At 52.5% G+C, this 17602-nt stretch overlaps 8 protein-coding genes across 8 annotated transcripts; 2 read left to right on the top strand and 6 right to left on the bottom strand.

Annotated features, from left to right (window-relative positions):
- Positions 1-325: 325 nt before the first annotated feature.
- On the top strand, positions 326-4479 carry BKA58DRAFT_23194 (uncharacterized protein). Its single transcript, XM_046166502.1, has 2 exons — positions 326-3095; positions 3145-4479. The coding sequence occupies exons 1-2, from the start codon at positions 683-685 to the stop codon at positions 4092-4094; spliced, it is 3363 nt and encodes a 1120-aa protein (XP_046031571.1). The 5' UTR covers positions 326-682; the 3' UTR covers positions 4095-4479.
- Positions 4480-4489: 10 nt separating this feature from the next.
- Positions 4490-6541, bottom strand: BKA58DRAFT_426139 (uncharacterized protein). The gene is made up of 2 exons (XM_046172953.1): positions 6133-6541; positions 4490-6083 (listed from the first exon to the last, which is right to left on the bottom strand). Exons 1-2 carry the CDS (start codon positions 6297-6299, stop codon positions 4604-4606), a joined length of 1647 nt encoding a protein of 548 aa, XP_046031570.1. The 5' UTR covers positions 6300-6541; the 3' UTR covers positions 4490-4603.
- Positions 6542-6674: 133 nt separating this feature from the next.
- Positions 6675-8668, top strand: BKA58DRAFT_416605 (mRNA cleavage and polyadenylation factor IA/II complex). Its single transcript, XM_046172601.1, has 2 exons — positions 6675-7695; positions 7852-8668. The coding sequence occupies exons 1-2, from the start codon at positions 6864-6866 to the stop codon at positions 8412-8414; spliced, it is 1395 nt and encodes a 464-aa protein (XP_046031569.1). The 5' UTR covers positions 6675-6863; the 3' UTR covers positions 8415-8668.
- On the bottom strand, positions 8647-9876 carry BKA58DRAFT_23069 (uncharacterized protein). The gene has a single exon (XM_046166480.1). The coding sequence runs from the start codon at positions 9738-9740 to the stop codon at positions 8880-8882; it is 861 nt and encodes a 286-aa protein (XP_046031568.1). The 5' UTR covers positions 9741-9876; the 3' UTR covers positions 8647-8879.
- A 136-nt stretch (positions 9877-10012) lies between these two features.
- Positions 10013-11821, bottom strand: BKA58DRAFT_302509 (uncharacterized protein; the record flags this gene model as incomplete). The annotated part of the gene is made up of 1 exon (XM_046166928.1): positions 10013-11821. One exon carries the CDS (start codon positions 11819-11821, stop codon positions 10013-10015), a length of 1809 nt encoding a protein of 602 aa, XP_046031567.1.
- Positions 11822-12276: 455 nt separating this feature from the next.
- BKA58DRAFT_23067 (uncharacterized protein) lies at positions 12277-13657 on the bottom strand. Its single transcript, XM_046166479.1, has 4 exons — positions 13439-13657; positions 13312-13363; positions 13006-13189; positions 12277-12899 (listed from the first exon to the last, which is right to left on the bottom strand). Exons 1-4 carry the CDS (start codon positions 13566-13568, stop codon positions 12732-12734), a joined length of 534 nt encoding a protein of 177 aa, XP_046031566.1. The 5' UTR covers positions 13569-13657; the 3' UTR covers positions 12277-12731.
- A 472-nt stretch (positions 13658-14129) lies between these two features.
- On the bottom strand, positions 14130-15671 carry BKA58DRAFT_22992 (aldo-keto reductase-like protein). Its single transcript, XM_046166460.1, has 3 exons — positions 15369-15671; positions 14794-15314; positions 14130-14742 (listed from the first exon to the last, which is right to left on the bottom strand). Exons 1-3 carry the CDS (start codon positions 15577-15579, stop codon positions 14398-14400), a joined length of 1077 nt encoding a protein of 358 aa, XP_046031565.1. The 5' UTR covers positions 15580-15671; the 3' UTR covers positions 14130-14397.
- Positions 15672-16066: 395 nt separating this feature from the next.
- Positions 16067-17559, bottom strand: BKA58DRAFT_22994 (ribosomal protein L6, alpha-beta domain-containing protein). Its single transcript, XM_046166461.1, has 8 exons — positions 17474-17559; positions 17256-17329; positions 17194-17201; positions 17091-17138; positions 16954-17037; positions 16828-16889; positions 16490-16655; positions 16067-16439 (listed from the first exon to the last, which is right to left on the bottom strand). The coding sequence occupies exons 1-8, from the start codon at positions 17482-17484 to the stop codon at positions 16311-16313; spliced, it is 582 nt and encodes a 193-aa protein (XP_046031564.1). The 5' UTR covers positions 17485-17559; the 3' UTR covers positions 16067-16310.
- Positions 17560-17602: the final 43 nt, after the last annotated feature.

The raw sequence follows: 17602 nt of genomic DNA, 5'->3' as shown, positions 1-17602 counted from the left end.
GTCGCGCACGAGCATGGAGCTGGTAGAAAAAGGAGAAACAAGCAGCAGGAACATAATTGAGACGCGTCGAAAGGGTGCCAGAAGTAATGCTGATCAGTCGTTTTGCGCGCATGCATGAGCAAACACGAGTCGTGAGGTGCACTGTGCATGAGGACCGGCAGCTGAACGGGCGTGCATGTTCAAGCGCAGACAGCTGCGCATGGCAACGGCAAAGAATAGATGATAGGCAAAGGGTCCACGAAGGCAGATGAATGGGTACAAGAAGTAAACGTGGGATGACCCCAAGAGGCGGTTCCTGTGGTATAAGAAATGTGCTATAGTAGGGGTTAGAGTTCTCAGGGCCGCTCAACTGAGACTAGTCGGTGGCCCCTGCCATGGCAGACGACGAGCATCGCTATCCCTGAGGAGGTTCAATTCGCCTCGGGCACCCGCCGCCCGATGTGCAATTAAACACAGGCGTCCCATCTCTTCGGCGCATGTTTTGTTCTTCTGGTATCTTTCTGGACTTTGTAGACGCTGTGCAGTTTGGAGTCCTCTCCATACGTCTTCTTCTTGGACCGCGACGCGCATGATTACCGGACCCGGGGACTCTGCATGCCAACCATGCACTGATCATCAACACTGCAGCATTCCAGACACCGTAACATAGAGGGCCTGCCAATTTGGATTACGGGCCTCTCTCATGCAGCACGCGGCGCAGATGGATTACCAGCAACCCGTTCGCTCTCCCCCCGCCGTCGCCGATGCAGCCACTACCGCCCCGGCGACCCAGACTTTGAAGTCGCGGCGGCGCGACTCTCTGCCATCGTCTGTCAAAACATCGGATGCGCGCCCGGCCAAGCGCACGCCCAACTACATACGCACCACGGCCGCCTCGCCCCAAGTCATCTCGTCCCTGATCGACCAGCTGTCCGCCATATCCATCCCCGCGCACAACCACTTTGAGAATCTCCTCGTCGGCTACGGCAACGGCCTCTCGCCATCCGCCGCGCCCAGCGTGCGCACCCACTCGGAGAAGAACTCGACCGCCGGACATGATGGAGCTTCGGTCGACCGCAGCAGCTTCCACAACCCGATAAGAGACCAGAACGACCTCTACCCCGACGACGCATGCGAACCGCCTGTCATCCGGACGTCCAAGCCGCCATCCGGCAAATCGCCCCTAACCGCACCCAAGAAACCGAACAAAGCGCATTCGCTCAGCAGCTACATCGGACGAAGCGGCGGCAGCTCGTGCTCCCTACAATCGACCCATTCGAACCGGTCAGCGAGTAGTTTCGGCAACATCAGCGTCGAAGCAGGCGTGCCGCGCCAGGCATCGGGTGAAAGTGCGAGGTCGTCGCTGGAGAGCAAGAGGAGCTTCAAGGGGCACAAGAGCTTGATGTACATGAGCTCGCGCGAGCGACTACGACAAAAAGAGACGGAACGGAAGCGCGTGACTGTACACAATCTGAACGACGCACCGACCGGCGACCCCTCCAAGAAGGCCGCGCACCAGCTCTTCCCCTACGAAGACACGATCAGCGAAGAGCCCTCCTCAGCGAAAGAAGACGCACGACTCGACGAAACAGTGCCCGAATCTTCGAGATTTGCTCAGCGGTATCCCAGCAGGAACAACAGCCCACGACGACTGCGTCTCAATTTGGTTGATGCCCCTCACCTGGAAAGTCCATCAGACAGTGGACTCATCCCCGAACGCGGGTCATCCCTGAAGCATACTGGCAGCCCGGCCCGCAAGAGCAAGAAGCGCCGATCCGGGGACAAGAGCCGTCCAAAGTCCCACAAGGCCGACATGGTCCCCGAAGAGGAAGAAAAGATGGATCCGGAAGCACAGAGGAAGAAGAAGATCCTCGACGAACTGGAACAAGAGGAGAACGAGGTCGCTCAAAGGATCCGAGAACTAAGAGATCAGAAAATGCGGAGAGAGAAATTAGCCGGAAAAATGCCTGTGGACGTACATGCAAGGGCGACAACACCCAGGGTGCCTCGCGTTTCATCCATCCCCAGTCCGGAGTCCTCGCCCATCTCGACAGTTTCAAGCTTGTCGGAGGACGAAAGGAGAGTGCAGAACTCGACCAAAGCGCATCGAGTGCTTGGAATATCACAAGAAACAGCCTTAGCTGCCGAGAAGCTAACGGAAAGGCCGATGGACAGACCGGCCGAAAAAGCAGAAGGTGACCGCCATAACCTCTCGCTACCATCGCAACCACGCAGCCTGCGCCACTCGCGGCACCGAAGTCTGACGTTGAACGACGGCGATGAGCTTACCCCACTTCCGATCGATTATACGCTTGCGCTCCAAAGTCTGGACGAGTCTGCGCCGACGCCGAGCTTAGCAGATCCGCGGCAGTCGAGATCGCCTGCGCCTGCAAGCATCATGTCTAAAGCAACCAAGTCAAGCAGCGACTCTTCCGTACCCCAGCGAGCAAATTCACTCTTGGCAGTCGGCGGGCGATCTGCGCTCGGGCGTCGAGCGGCGACCAGTTCCGTCATCATAGGCAAGTCTTCCAAGCACAAACACTCTTCCAGTGTGAACGAAGATTCGACAAACAGACTGGCGCCACCATCTCGTGCGGCCAGCGAAGAGCCTATTACTCGACATCGCTCAATGCACGTTGTGTCCCCTCCGTTAGAGTCGCACAGTATGCAACTACAGCGCAGACGCACAAGTACCAGCAAGAGGTGGTCGCATCCTGATCTGCCAGCCAAGGCCGAGAAAGCGCACAATGACAGAATTGATCGGAAAGAAGAGAAGAGCAGGGCAGCCGCAGTGCAGAGCCCACCCCATCCGATCATTGAGGAGCGACCTGCAAGCTTAGATTCTATCGATTTGGATGTACACCAATACCTGGAATCATCCCGTCTGTCCCAGAAGATCCGACACCCGCAAACAGGAAGAATCATTTCTTTCTCAGAAGTCGGTGACCCTGAAGGCTTTGCTGTTTTCGTTTGCGTGGGCATGGGTCTGACTAGATACGTCATGGCATTCTATGATCAGCTCGCAGCTACTTTGAAGCTGCGTTTGATCACACCCGATCGCCCTGGTATCGGAGGCAGCCAGGCTGATCCGAACGGTACACCTCTTAGCTGGCCTGGTATGTGCACATCCCGTCATCTCAAAGTAAATCAGCTAACATCTGATAGACGACGTACTTGTGATCTGTCAGTCTTTGAAAATTAACAAGTTCTCCATGCTAGCCCACTCCGCAGGGGCTGTCTACGCTTTAGCAACATCATTACGAATGCCACAACACATCCGTGGCAGAGTGCACCTTCTTGCGCCTTGGATACCGCCATCGCAAATGGCACCCATTGGCATCAGTCAGGACTCACCACCTACCCAACAACTTCCGCGATCGCAGCGCTTCCTTCGCGCTCTACCTCCATCTCTACTCAAGGTCGCAAACTCAACCTTTCTCAGCGCGACGAGCGCTAGCCTCCAGCGCACTGGACCCAAGACGTCGCCCAAGACCAGACGGAAAAGCATGGCCCCCTCGCCAGTGCCGCCGCAGCAGTCGACAACCCGCCCTTCCCTGAAGGACACCCACCGACATTCGATGATGATGATGGACCAAGTGCTGCCGAACGCAAGCACTCTAACCCTGACGAACCCAGATGCCAATAACGAAGAAGCACAACGCATGCAAGAGATGCTCAGTATGGCTGAACTTGAACGCCAACGCGCTTTTGACGAACGCCTCACATTTGCCATCTGGGACCGCGCAACCGCAAACGCTAACCCCGCAACCGATCTGATTGTCTGTCTCGAAACCAAGCAGACCATTGGTTTCCGCTACGAAGACATTAACAGGCCCGTTGTCATCCACCACGGATCCAAAGACTCGCGTGTACCAGTTGACAACGTCCGATGGCTTGGCAAATTGATGCGGAAGTGCGAAGTCCGGATTCTGGAGGGCGAGCAACACGGACTCATGGCCAGTGCACAGGTCATGGGCAACGTGCTTACAGAGATGGCATCCGACTGGGAAGACTGGACAAACATGGTGTCTGGGCAGTCCAATGAAGGACAGCGCGCTGTCTCGAGGCGGAGGACCACCGAGAAGTTGAGAAGCCAAATGAGCTTCACCAACTGAGCGTATACACAAGACACGCAAGAGCTGGAGCTTTGCTTACCTGGATGACGACATTGTGATTCGACGATTTGCGACGGCCTGGATCTTTTCGCGATCTTTTGAAACACGCGTGTGCTTTATTTTCTTCTGTTGAATGGCGAGAACACGAACTCAAATACCCCCATACTAATTACCCGTTGTTTTGTACGTTGTTCTAATCGCCCAGCTAGTTTTTCCTCTTCTTTCTTGTTGCTTTCCTTTCTTTGAACACACTATACCCATTAGGTTTGAAGCGTTTTGCATGGGCTGGACACCTCGATTGGATCTATGACGTAGATAGGGAGCGGGGCGGGGGAATGTTAGATGGCAAGGAACTCTTGTGATATAAATGGCTACAATGAATTTTTTTGTACATTGCCGTTTTACGTCTCGCTAATCACTACATTCGAGTGCATAGAAACTTTCAGTTCTTGGAGACTAGGTATTCTCTAGAATAACGTATACTCCTATCTCGAAATCTTCGCCTTCCTTCATCCAACAGTATAGGCCTCAGCACCTTTGCCAAAGAGCAAATGTGGCTTTCTCTGCGCCAGGTCCAACACTGTCTGTGCAAATACCGAATTCGCCCACGCGAACCAGCTCCTCGTATATGACTTCCCAGATTGGACATTCACACTCTCGTGTATGAGTCCTAGGGGACTTACTTTCTTGACCGCAGCAAGACACTTCATAATCTCATCGTCGTCGTCACTACTCATAGCTTGGACAAGGACAGCCATAGGCCAAGCGTTTCGCACGCCAACGTGGGGGCCGCCGATGCCCGCAAAGTCGGAGCCGGTGAGGTAATAGGGGTTTCCGTTCTTTTCCAGTATCATCTTACGCGTGTTCTTGTAGATCTTGTTGTCTGCATCCGTAAAGCCGAGTAGTGGTAAAGCGAGCAAAGAGGGCAGATTAGCATCATCCATCAAGATGGAAGAACCATAGCCATCGACTTCGAAAGCAAAGACCTCGCCGTATTTCTTGTGTGTCACAACACCGTGTTCCCAGATGCCCTTTTGGATTGTCTCGCCCCAGGTCTGCACTTCAGTTGCTATGTGTTTCTTGCCTGCTTTCTTGAGGATCGCAGCTGTACGGAGGAGTTCGACAGCTATCATAGCGTTGGCGGGGATGAAGAAACCGAGGATCGTGGCGTCGTCGCTGGGACGGAAGGCGGAGCGGACGAGCCCTGTGCCGCCATTGAGAGGGTTGCCGAGACCGCTTAGGCTAAGGGTTTCGGTGCCGATGTTGGTCTGACGCTGCCATGTGTACTCGTTGCCCTGGTATGCGCCTGTCTTCTCGTCGAAGGTAGGCTTTGACTGCTCCTTGAGCACGCCGAGAAGTGTATCGAGAGCGAGGAGCCAACGACCGTTGATGAACTCTGTAGAGTCGGTATGGTTGTAAAATTGGTTCGATAAAGAGAGAAAGTGGGCAAGAGAGTCGAGTTCGTACTTGCATTCGAAGACGAATGATTCCTCGTAGTTTGGATGTACTTTATCGCCGTCGCCTTGGAAGGTTGGGTTGAGACCACTCGGAGGAGGCGGTTGGAACGCGTTACAGTATGGCGATCCGATGACATATTCTGCCTGTGTGTTGATGGCTCCCAGAATGAGCTGGTGTATCTCCTTGTCTTTCTTCGCTAGCAGCTGGTATTGTGCTAGCTGGTTCGTAGAGTCGCGTAACCATTCAGCGTTGATGTCTCCCGTAACGATAAAACTCTGCGCTCCTTTCCAAGCTGCTGGATCCCAACTTCGCTTTGATGTCTTATGCTTGACAGTATCACCGACATGCCAGCGTACGGTAGTGTCCAGTGTGTTGGGGAACGCGTTTTCGAAAAGACGAGCGAGGTCCTTGTCGACCATCTTCTCGTTCATGTCATCGATGACCTTTTCAACTAAAGGCGATTCGAAGGTTCGGCAGTATTTGGACGGTCGTTGAAAGGGTAGTTCCATGGGGCCGGTGCTATACGGCGGACTGTCATATAAATCAGCATCTGCTCTTTCAGATGTCTATGTTGACATACTGTGGTCGCATTGCATAGTTCTTGTAGTCTGGACATGCTGCTCGATATTTGAGCGGATCGATTGGAGGTCTCAGAGGCTCTTGCTCTTTAATATTGTTCAGTCCGGCGGAAACAGATGAGACGATGAGAAGAGCCCCAAGAGACAAGGATGCTAGTGACTGCTTCATGATCGGTTGAGATAGTCCAGGCAACAATTCGAGGACTTGGAGCTATCGCGAAAGATAGCCAGATCTAGTCGCGCAATGGCTATCGGAAATCGAGGAATGCAGAAATGGACGTGGCGCGGAGGAAAGGACGTTCAGCCGAAGACGTTGAACATGGCGCAAAACAAGAAAGAAAAAGCTCAAATCATCAAGAGCCAGATGGACAGATGACGAGATTCAATCGAAGTATAGATTGACAAGCTTCCGACTGACCAGGGAGCTTTCATGGGGAAAGGACCCCACCAGCTCCGCCAATAAGCTCGTGTTAAGTCCGCAGGGCCCAAGCTTCAGCTGCGTCGCGCTTCCTCAAGTCATCGCGTCTCGATTGTTCTTCGCACCCATCGCCTCGTCACGGCAACTTGGACTTTTATGTGACTACTGCCTGCTGTCTCAGGCGCGTTTGTATTGCGCAATCAAATTCGAATGTGCAGACTGATCCCCTCACCCAACTTATAGGATTCTTATACTTTCCAACCCACCCAGTCTTCGCACACAGCTGAAGCGTCCATCCACGTCATTATACCGACCATGATCTCTCTACCAGGCCTCAACCTATCCTCGCAGCCCACCGAAGCGCAAAATGCCCCTACTTCGACAGCCACACGAACGCAAGACCTCGCTGCCAACACCGAATACCGCTTCGAGGTATCCTTCTCACGAACCCTCACGGTGAAGCTGCAATCGGGCACCGCAGAGTTCTTCGGCACCGAGCTGGCTCCGTCCACCATATACACGTTTCAGGGCACAAAGGGCGCTATCTTCACATGGCATGGCTGCAAGCTCGACATCGGCGGAGAGGTTGAATCAGACTACATCGCGGAAGAGACGCCAATGATGAGCTGCGCGAATCTGCACTTTGCGCTGGAAAACCTGCGCGACAAGAGCATTACCAGTGGCGGCGTCGAAATGGGACCCAGAGTGCTTGTCGTAGGCCCTGAGAACTCAGGGAAAACGTCACTCGTCAAGACTCTGACCTCCTACGCAGTCAAGACCAGCAGGCAGCCAATGGTCGTGAATTTGGACCCGCGCCAGGGTATGCTCAGTGTGCCAGGGTCTTTTTCAGCAGCGGTATACTCGTCCATTGTGGACATTGAAGAAGGTTGGGGCAGCAGTCCAATCTCCGGGCCCAGTCCTATTCCAGTGAAGATGCCGCTGGTATACCACTACGGTCTCAAGGACCCAGAGGAGGGCAGGGTGTTCAAGCCGTTGGTAACGCGCATGGCACTTGCTGTCACAAGTAGATTGGAGGAAGACACGCTCAGCAAGCAGGCTGGCTTCATCATTGATAGCTCAGGCGCCATCAGCCAAGGGAGAAATGGCGTCTACGACAACATAGAACATATTGTTTCTGAGTTCTCTGGTGCGTGTGATGTCTTGCATACTACTTCAGCTTTCCCCTTTCCAACATCGCCCATGTATAGCCATACACTCAAGTTCCACTATCTATCTTCCGAGAGGATTGGCTATCAAGCGTACGTAACCAATATCAGATCATCATACTGACATTCGACCACAGTCAACGTCGTCATAACGCTCGGCTCCGAACGCCTCTACTCTGACCTCTCCCGCAAATTCGCAGCCCGCACCGGCGGCGACCCCTCCGAGACCGTATCCGTAGTCCGTCTCGACAAGTCTGGCGGGTGCGTCGACCGAAGCGAAGAATATATGAAAGCCCTCCGCCACGCCCAAATCAAAGAGTACTTTTTCGGCAAGGGCGACGAGACACTGGCTCCCAGCAGCCAAATGGCCGACGCCGCCGATCTGAACATCTTCCGCGTCGTCGAAGGAGAAGGAAACGGCGGGGTAGACGAGTACGGCATGACGGTCGAGCGGCAGATCTTTGAGAAAGTCACACCGTCTGAGGCGCTTCAGAATCAATTGCTGGCTATCACAACAGCGAGCCCCAACGATCCGCAGAGTGTAATCAGGGATAGCAGTATTAGGGGGTATATCTATGTCGCGGATGTAGATGAGGCGAAGAAGAAGGTCAAGCTGCTCAGTCCGCTACCGGGACAGACGCCCGGCAATGCCATGATCTTGGGTAGTTGGCCGGAACCTGTAGAGGGACTGCTTAACTAGGAGTTAGGAAGACGAACGATGGGATGGTGACGACTTTGCCACAAGTCTGACACATTGGAAACACGTAGCTTCAAGAACATTCTTGGACTACAAACAGTTTTGCCTACTACACATGATTATGCTCTATATCTTCAATTACCTACAACTGTATTGCGTGCTCCGACCTCCGCGATGATGTTTGACAAATGAATTGGAGAGCGAGAAGGGAATTAGTTGAGTGTAAATTTATTGCGAGGAAGCCTATTTGATATGAATTCTATTTCCAAATACTGCGCCTATCCTCAAAGTGTACATGCTAGCTACTCCAGCGGAGTTGCAACGTAGCTTACTATATGTATCCATAGCGTACAGTTTGGACAACAGTTGCAACTCCCATTCACTGTAGAGGTGGCTTTGAATCCGAAAATTCCAAATGAATATCAGACACCGACTGTTCCACTTGCGTAAGCGAAGCTCCAGCTTGTTCTATTGTGGCATAGCCATATCTTGAGAAAGACGTCTTTGACTAGAACTTGATGACTGATGGTAGGACCTGCGCGTCTTGAGCGGTTGTAGGGGGCGACCAGGTCGAAAAGCGTCATCGCACCACTCCATTTCTTGCCACCCGTCGATCTTCTCGCGCCTAGCTACCACTTCCTTCCACGCCCAATCCATCGCGATGCTCTGGAAGTCTTCCCCAAATATTGGGCCATATTGAAGTGTATCAACGGATGTCCTTAACTTTGTCAAAACTCCAGCGACTAGTCGTATCGAGCGCAGGAAAAGGGTCTTTTCCTGGCCTGACGCGACCATCTTAAAGCTCTTGATTTGGTCTCGGGTGAGCGACATATGATCGAACGCAAGCGACGAAATGGGATAGATGCAGAAGGAAGGCAAAATATTGGCAAGCTTGTGGATACTGGAGTGAACCATAGGCGGAGACTGGAGCCAACCGCCTGTTGGCATTGGAAGACCGATGCGCACGTGTGCCGTATCCTCTATCTTGCTAATAGTTGGAAGATCAAAGTCATGGATATCAAACTCCTTTTTGAACCATGGGATATAGGCATTAAGCCACTCATGCTCGAATTCGTCATAGACGGTTTTGCATGAAAGCAGGAGACCATGATAGCTGTAGAGATTGTGCGAAGACGGAATGCGCTGGGGGACGAAGACTTCTTTCATATGGTTAAGATGCGAAAAAGGATAGTCGGAGTCGGGTCTGTCTGTATGCCAAACCATTGTAGGGATGAAAGTGATGATGTAGGAGCAAATGTGGAGGCGAATTTCGACAGGAAGATCCGGGAAACCAGCAGTCGTAGCCTTTGAGGAAGCCATGTTTGGCATTAAGAATGTGGTAGTTTTCGTGTCCAAGTGAGACCGCCAGTGAGTTCAAGGTAGATTGTGAGCTTAGTGGTGCTCGTGGGTGTGTATTCTTCCAAATGTACGAGGGCTAGATGTATAGACGTATAGGCGCATTGTGCACGGACGCCTTGAATATCGGAAGGCGCATACTTGACACTGACGAGGGGACCCAAAACCTCCAAAGCTTGCTTGTAGTCCTCAATACTCGGGGTTCGAAACTACTTTCGACATGCGGGTGAGTGCCATTGATACTACTACATCTCTTCATCCCTTTCTTGCATCTCCTCTCTTTCAATCACCTCAGCCATCCGTTCCCTAACACTCTCGTCTTTATCCCAGACCTTCCATCCCATGTGTGGTTTGATCTCGTTAGGTTCTTTGTTCGGCGGCTGCTTCAAAAACGGACACTCGGGCTTGTCTTCGTCGTACAAAAAGGCATCAACCTCTTCATCCACAAGTTGTGAGTACTGACGGGACAGGGGTGCTACGATCCTAAATTTCGGTTTACTAACATTTGTCGTATCGTGGTAATGCTGCCTTAGTTTATGGAAGAGCCAAGGGAATGCATACTGCGGTGGTGTGCGCTGGAAACAATGATACAGAGTGACATGCTGTAAGTTCACCGACATGATGAAAAGATCGAGCAAGTCCTGCGCCGATAGCTTGATGTTCCGCAAGGCAATCGTTTTCAACTGCGGTCTCACCGCCTCTGGGATAGGATTGACGGGCAGGAATCGGCGCGAGCGCCGACCTGATCTTTGGTCGTTTATACTTAGATCGAGATGCTCGAGATACTGTAATTCCGCCAATAAAGATTGGAGATTGGTCAAACTCTCTTCGTTGTAAAGGTAGTCATTCGAAGGGGTGACTGTCAATTTGAGATGCTTCAGGGGTGTTCTCTGGAACATTTGTTTCGTGATTTGATAGTTGCGTAAGCTAGCTTTAGCGATAAAGCAGTGGTGGTAGTCTCTCGCTTGGTGTTCTGATTCAACGATGAACTCTTCTATCCGCGGATTTGGCATGGCGAGGATCGCAGAAACCACGACACCATAACGTCTGGGTAACAGTTCTCCGTTATCTTTCAGCTTGGCAGCACGTGAGGACCACTGATCGTATATACGCTCTGCTTCTTGAGGAGGTCGGAGCCATGGCCAGACAGTTGGTTTGCGGAACCCCATAGGCAGTGAACGATGATAGGGCGTGTTGTATCGAGGCGAGACATTCCATGCAGGCCATACGTCGATTGTCTCCGTTATCTTCTTTACGTTCGGAAAGCTGGCTAGTGCTTCATGTAATGCAGCTGCATCGACTTGCTGTTCCACAAGTTCCTGTTCTTGACGATACAACTCCTGGTATAGCGCATAGCTGTCTTCAATGCTCATCATTGTGGCATTCCTAGCCAAAACATCTCTTGAGAAGTGGTCGTCATATCGCAAGAGGATTTCTTTTGCGATCTCGGTCAGCCGACCATCCTCGATTAGGTCTGCCACCGACAATGATCGGTGTTCAGGGTTTTCGTCGCCGTAGAGCTCCATGGCCTCCTCGAGTCGGCTTTCAATCGCCCTGGTAATCTCTCTTTCGTCGGCGAGAACTGCTCGGCGGAAATCATCCAAGGTTGAATACTCATTGAGCAAGGCGTCATCCCAGACAATCTCGAGCACACGGTTTTTGTACGTCGGGTGAGCCATGATCTGATGCAGATAGTCCAGATTAGCTCGATTAGGCGACACATAGACGCGATCTATACGCAGGTACACGCTGGCCGCCAAATGCTTGCTCGTGAGCCGCAGTCGCTTGATGTCGAGCTTTGAGATGTGTTGGCAGACGATTTCGAGAAGTTCCGATGGCAAGTCCGTGACGGTTTTCCTGTTCTGGGCCCCGCTCCCGAACGCCTCGGGAAATTCATCGCCAAACAGGCCTTCCATGAAGCTCACGGACGGAACGATGCTTGCACTCAATGCCGAAACTGTGGAAACCCTGCGCTTTGAGACGCCAGCCCGAATGGACAAGCTAGGCTTGCGGCGTCGGGTCTTGGCAGGCCTTATCTGGAGGTTTGTGAACATCGCATTGGTATATGTATACGGGTGGATGGACGCGGTTGTAAGATCGTAAACACAGGCGGGTCCCGGTGGCTGGTTTGTTGTGGTCTTCTGCTAGGCTCTGGTGTGCGCACGACGATTGAGCGTACACGATGTATGAAGCCGTCTGGGATTGTATGTAAAGAAGCAGATATGATTATATGAGGCAGCGAGACAGATTAGTGCTGTTCAAAATACGGTGTCGAAGGACAAAGGTTTATGCTAAGGGTGGTGAAACGCCAGCGCTTGCAGCGCTACCAATGCAAGGCTACTTGCTACCCCGTTTAAGGACAGTTGAGGCGCCATTATAGGCATATATCGTGTCGTGCATGCGATATTGCTGGATGCGACAAGAACGCCCCAATAACTTCATCAGGAAGACCAGTGCATAGACGATATGGGAGGACAGGCAATTGTGATCGCAGAAGCCGCAACGTGCCCGGGTGTCTTCGCTTACAGCGTGGTGGAGAGCTGCCCGCAGTAAGGTGGGTCCGCCCAAGTCAACGTCAAACCTTTACAAACGACATCACAGAAAGCTTTGAGGACACAAAAGGATGATCAGGTCTTATCATTATACAAGGTGCTTTCCAGCAACCCCAAAGAGTGCCCGAGAGCATACATAAGCGGATACAGCCCATTCAGCAGGTACCCCACGAACGGTTTCACGACGCATCCACCGCTCGATATCCGCAGCCAGTAAACCGTCTACCTATGCAGGCCTACAGTATACCAGACACGCCATCGCAGCAGATGCGCTCGCTCTTCCCATATCGATATGAAGATTGACCAGCACCCGAGTGCATATCCGTACCCCGCACATACCAGTGCCGAAGCACGGAAGTATGACTGAGGCTGTGTGTAGAAGTCGACGTCAGGGAAGGGGCGAGTCGTTCATTTAGGAACCCTCCTCGCCTTCGGCCTTGTTCTTCTTCTTCTTCTTGCTTGAGCCGAAGTCATTCTTTACTGTCGGAACGGGTGACTGGTGGACGATGAAGCGGGTGTAGCACTCTTCTGGGTCCCACTCAAAGCCCATGAGGTATGGCTTCTCGAACTCGTCGTCTGCCTATACGAGGGTTAGCTGTGCTTTGACACCAACCTCAAATTATGCGGGATATAACAGCAGCGACAACGATGCCCAATGGTAGGATGCAATCACAAGGGATACTTACGCGCTTCTTGAACTGCTTGTGGATGGCATCTAGTGCGTCCTTGATGGTAACGCCCTTCATGTTCCGTGCGGTGACTTCTAATCCTAGCGGGAAGTGCAGGGCGATGGACTTGAGCTTGGGCTCGGTGAGAGGTAGCTTCAAGACTGAGGGGTCTTCGACGGTGCTCGGCGACTTGTTCAGCTTCCTGGAAGTAGTGTGTTAGCATGGTACAAGGTATCGGGGCTGCCGGAGCTATCCGGACGACGACGAGCTGGTAGACATCATGGTCGGATGGCTCGCAACGACTCGATAAGGGGAATCACTTACCAGTTCAGCTTCTGGGTTTCGATTGCAATCTCGATCTTCTTGCCTTCCTTCTCTGAGGTTCTGTCAGCCCCGCCCGCCCCTCACGCACGACCCCTCATTTGGGCTACTGTCACAAAGAAGTACTCACCTAGGTCCTCGATACGGTAGACATCAGCAGCCATAGAGCTGACTCTGCGGTGGCCCTTCTTCGCGGCGCCATCTTGGTGATCGGTCAAGGAGTCGACTTTCTGAAGCGTGTTTTCTGTCTCTGCGGCCATTGTGGTGGGATGCAGTTGCAGTCAAGCTACTGGAAGATTGAAGGGGTTGTAGATGATGAAAGAGCTTGGAAAGCTGTAGAATGGTTGATTAGAGCTGTGGATGGTATGTGAGATACGAAAGCACAGTGGAGGCTGTGAGGAAGGAGAAGAAACGAGGGAGGGCGCAGCTTATGAGGGGCTCAGCCTGTCGCCGGCAGGCACAGGAGACGGTCACTTGATCGATCACCACATTGTGGTCCAATCCAATCGGCGTGAGACATGAATGGTCGGGCCAATGCGGGGAAGGGGAGCATCACCCAGAATGCGGGGAAGGAGCAAACCAACGGTGGAAGCCTGCGTGTGCATCCAACATTGTTGGTCGGGAGCGCAAGAGATAGTGTAGAAGCTAGCAATTGAACCTCGTTATTTGCATTTTGCCCTTCCCAAGCATCTATTGCCATTGTGTTGTTGCTCCGGAGCATCAGGCACGGTGGTGAGATAGATCGCGTGACCGACGTCATTGGCCGCTCGGCGACTGGACAAAGCGCGCATCGACGCGTATCATCTCAGCTCCGGGCCCTAATGCGGTCCGAGTGAATCAGAGATCCACTTGATTACTGCAAGGGCTCAAGGTCCACGCGGAGATGCATGTCAGCATTCTACTGGACTGTTCTCTTTCGCAAGATGATCCGGGGCTGCCTAGGTACCTAGGTATCCATACGAAACCTGTAATTACCCACTTGGAAAAGCAATATAGATGAATGATGACTTCGTATTCGGCACCGCAATATTCGTTCATATATCGCTTGTTGACTTCAACCGCTGTCATTGATGTTATTGCATGACTTGTCTATGAATGCCCAACAATCCTCACGGGCTCGTACAGCTCCTCGAGGTACTTCTCCTCTTCCTCAGTCAACTCTTTACCTCTCGCTGCAAGCGCTTCATCCATCCTGTCTGTGCTGGAAAATCCGATGATTGGACTTGCAACACGCTTGTTGATCCATGCGAGGGCAACATGGCTCATCTTCCAATCGTGCTTCTTCGCGATCTCTTCAACGCGAGCAATGATCTTCTTATCACGCTCAGTGTTACCAGAGCTCTGGTTACCGGCCTTTTGTTCACCTTCTGAACGGGTAGTTGAGCCAAATGCGGAGGGAGGGCGAGCGAGATGGCCACGGCAAAGAGGTGCCCACTATCAAACTGTTAGCACAAGATTGACTTTGTAGTTGAAACGGAAGCATACTGGGATCAGACCAACACCAGTGTCATTGCAAAACCGGTTCATCTCACGCTCTTCCTCGCGGTAGAGCAGGTTGTAGTGGTTCTGCATGCTGATGAACTTCGTCCAGCCGTTCTTTTCAGCAGTAAACTGCATTTGCGCAAACTGCACTGCCCACATAGAGCTGGCACCGATGTATCGAACTTTTCCACTCTTGACCAGATCATGCAGCGCCTCCATCGTCTCCTCGAGAGGCGTGTTCGGGTCGAAGCGGTGGATCTGCAGAAGATCGATATATTCCATGTCAAGACGCTTGAGCGACGCGTTGACGGCGTTGAAGATGGCCTGTCGTGAGAGGCCACCTTGGTTCACATAGTCTTTCAGCTGAGGCAGCTCTTTGCCGTATTGGATGGTTCGTAGACCGGGATCCTCGCCGACGTAGCCAAAGCATTTGGTGAGAATCACGAGCTTATCGCGAGGCAGGTTGTACTTCTTGATCGCCTTGCCGACAAGTTCCTCAGAGACACCATTGGAGTAAACGTTGGCTTTGTAAGCTGTCAGTAAGTGTTGCTAAGTCGTGGCTGCTCGGACAGTCTTACCGGTATCCCAAGTCGTCAGACCGCGATCGTATGCAGCCTTCAGCAGCGGTAGCGACTCTTCCTCTTCAATCACCCAGGGCTGCCACTTGGAACTTCCAATGCTCATAGCACCCAGGATGGGTACCGAGACCTTCAGGCCGCTCTTTCCCAAGCGCTTATATTCAGCCTTGGACTCCTTGAGGAGACCTTCTATATCGAGCTTGTCCGGCATGGTCACAAATCACTGGAGCGCTTGCGAACTGGTATTTAGTGGGGTGCTTGGTGTTTAGCAGGGCTATAGTGGGGCAAGCAATTGAGGTGTGAATGAATTAACAGCTGTAAGGGCGACACCTTCCTCATATATATCGCCATGACGGCGCTTTCGCCGTGCCTGCACAACCTGCTTTCCAATCGAGGTTACAATGAGCTGTCATTGTCGGGTTTTGCGGCGATAGCCTCATCATTATCCCGGTGGTAGATACTGCAACGAGCGACGATGCGGGGTTCAGGCACGATGAGCCGCCATTGATACGTCATGTGGAAATCCCACATCCGCGGACTGTCCGATGCCAAAAGGGGTAGGAGGCGTCTGTTCGTGCATGGGTATTGAGATGGACCCGATCGATCATCAAACGAATGCTCACTCGGAATAATCATGTCTTGTCTGTAGTACTGTGAAAGAAGTGTGGATCACAGAATGCAACATCACCAAATGCCAAAAGTGGTCGCTGTTGTGTTGGAGTGAGTTTAGATCGTTCATGTCTCCTGGCAAGTACTGATCTTATTGACCTCTCATCACCTCACACTTCATGGTGAATGTGCCGGCGCGATTCCATCAAGTCATGGTGGTATTGTTTGAACATCGTTTTTTGATCTTAGACCCCCAGGCGCCAACCGCATATGATGCAGAGAAGTTCATAGATGCTCATTGCCCGTAAAGAAACCCGTACTCCCCAGAACCGTTTACGCGTCGTCAACGATGTTGCCGCGCTCCGACACGTACAGACCGTCCAAGAACTTTCGGATATCCTTGTTGCGGACCTTGCAGATTTGCTGGATATCGGCGGCACATTGGGAGACGTCCTCGAGCGACTGGATGATCGTTAGCGTTGCTTGCATTCACGTTGCGCGCCAGTCCTTACGTTTCCGGACAGCTCGAGCTGATCCTTCTGGTTCTTTGATGCCTCAACCTCAACACCGGGCCTCATGACAACCCTTCGTACGAGCTTCTCGCCGATGAAGTTCCTGATCTCAACCTCCCAGCAGTCGGTCTCCTTGTTCTTGTCCAGGTTGACGTTGATGGGGAAACTGGACATGATGTTAGTCGTGTTCAACGATGTGCAGAGGCCCGCCACGAGCATGAGCCAATTTGGCGCGCCCAGCATTCCAGCATCCGCCACTCGGAGCGCACTGAAAGTCGTGTCGTATTGGACATGCTGTGCAGCGGGTTCGGAAAGGACGTGCGATGGGTGCGACATACTGGGCATATACGTAACGCATCTTGTACTTGTAACCCTTGGTGACACCGACGATCAAGTTGTTCTACTCCAGTCAGCCCAGTCCTTCATTCCTTGCCGGTATAGACTCGAGGGTGCGCGCGACGTACAATCAGGGTGCGGACAGTGCGGAGGGTGGCGACGCTCTTGCGGGAACCGTGGTGGAGCTCGATCTTGATGAGGTTCTTCTTGGGCTGTTCCAGTCTTAGCATATGCCCCCAATGCGATGTGTGTGTTCCAAACGTACGTGCGTGAAGCTGACCGCCAAGTGACCGAGAGATTTTGTGAGCTTGCCCTGTGTAGTGTAAGAATTGGATCGTGGATCGTCGAGACTATTGCGGGCGGCTTACGCGAGGGCCTGTTGAAGATGTCAGTGTTCTTTCTCTAGGGGTCTTCTACCATGCGCACTCACCCTCAACGAGAACATTTCTGTTCTTGATCTGGACCTTGACGCCCTCGGGGATCTCGAGCTCTTCCTCAGAGTGGCTGTTGCGCAAACGTCAGCATTGGATCCGGAATTCGATGTTTCTTGCCGGAGGAATTCGGTATAGAGGCGTCCATTGACTGTTCGGAGGCGGGAAAATTGTGCGATACGGCGGCTTGGGAGTCGTGATCGAGGGATAGACGTACATGTACTTCATCTTGACGGTTGCTGCGGGTTAGCGGTGTTGTCGAGAAGCTGAGGTCGAATTGTCGAAATTGTGTGGGAGGCAGCGCGGACAAAACGATAGCCGAGCCACCGCTCTAGCCCGCTTTTGT

This window comes from Alternaria rosae (genome assembly GCF_020736505.1).
Source record: "Alternaria rosae strain MPI-PUGE-AT-0040 chromosome Unknown BKA58scaffold_1, whole genome shotgun sequence".
Taxonomy (NCBI): Eukaryota; Fungi; Ascomycota; class Dothideomycetes; order Pleosporales; family Pleosporaceae; genus Alternaria; species Alternaria rosae.
This window is presented reverse-complemented; position numbering and strand designations above follow the sequence as displayed.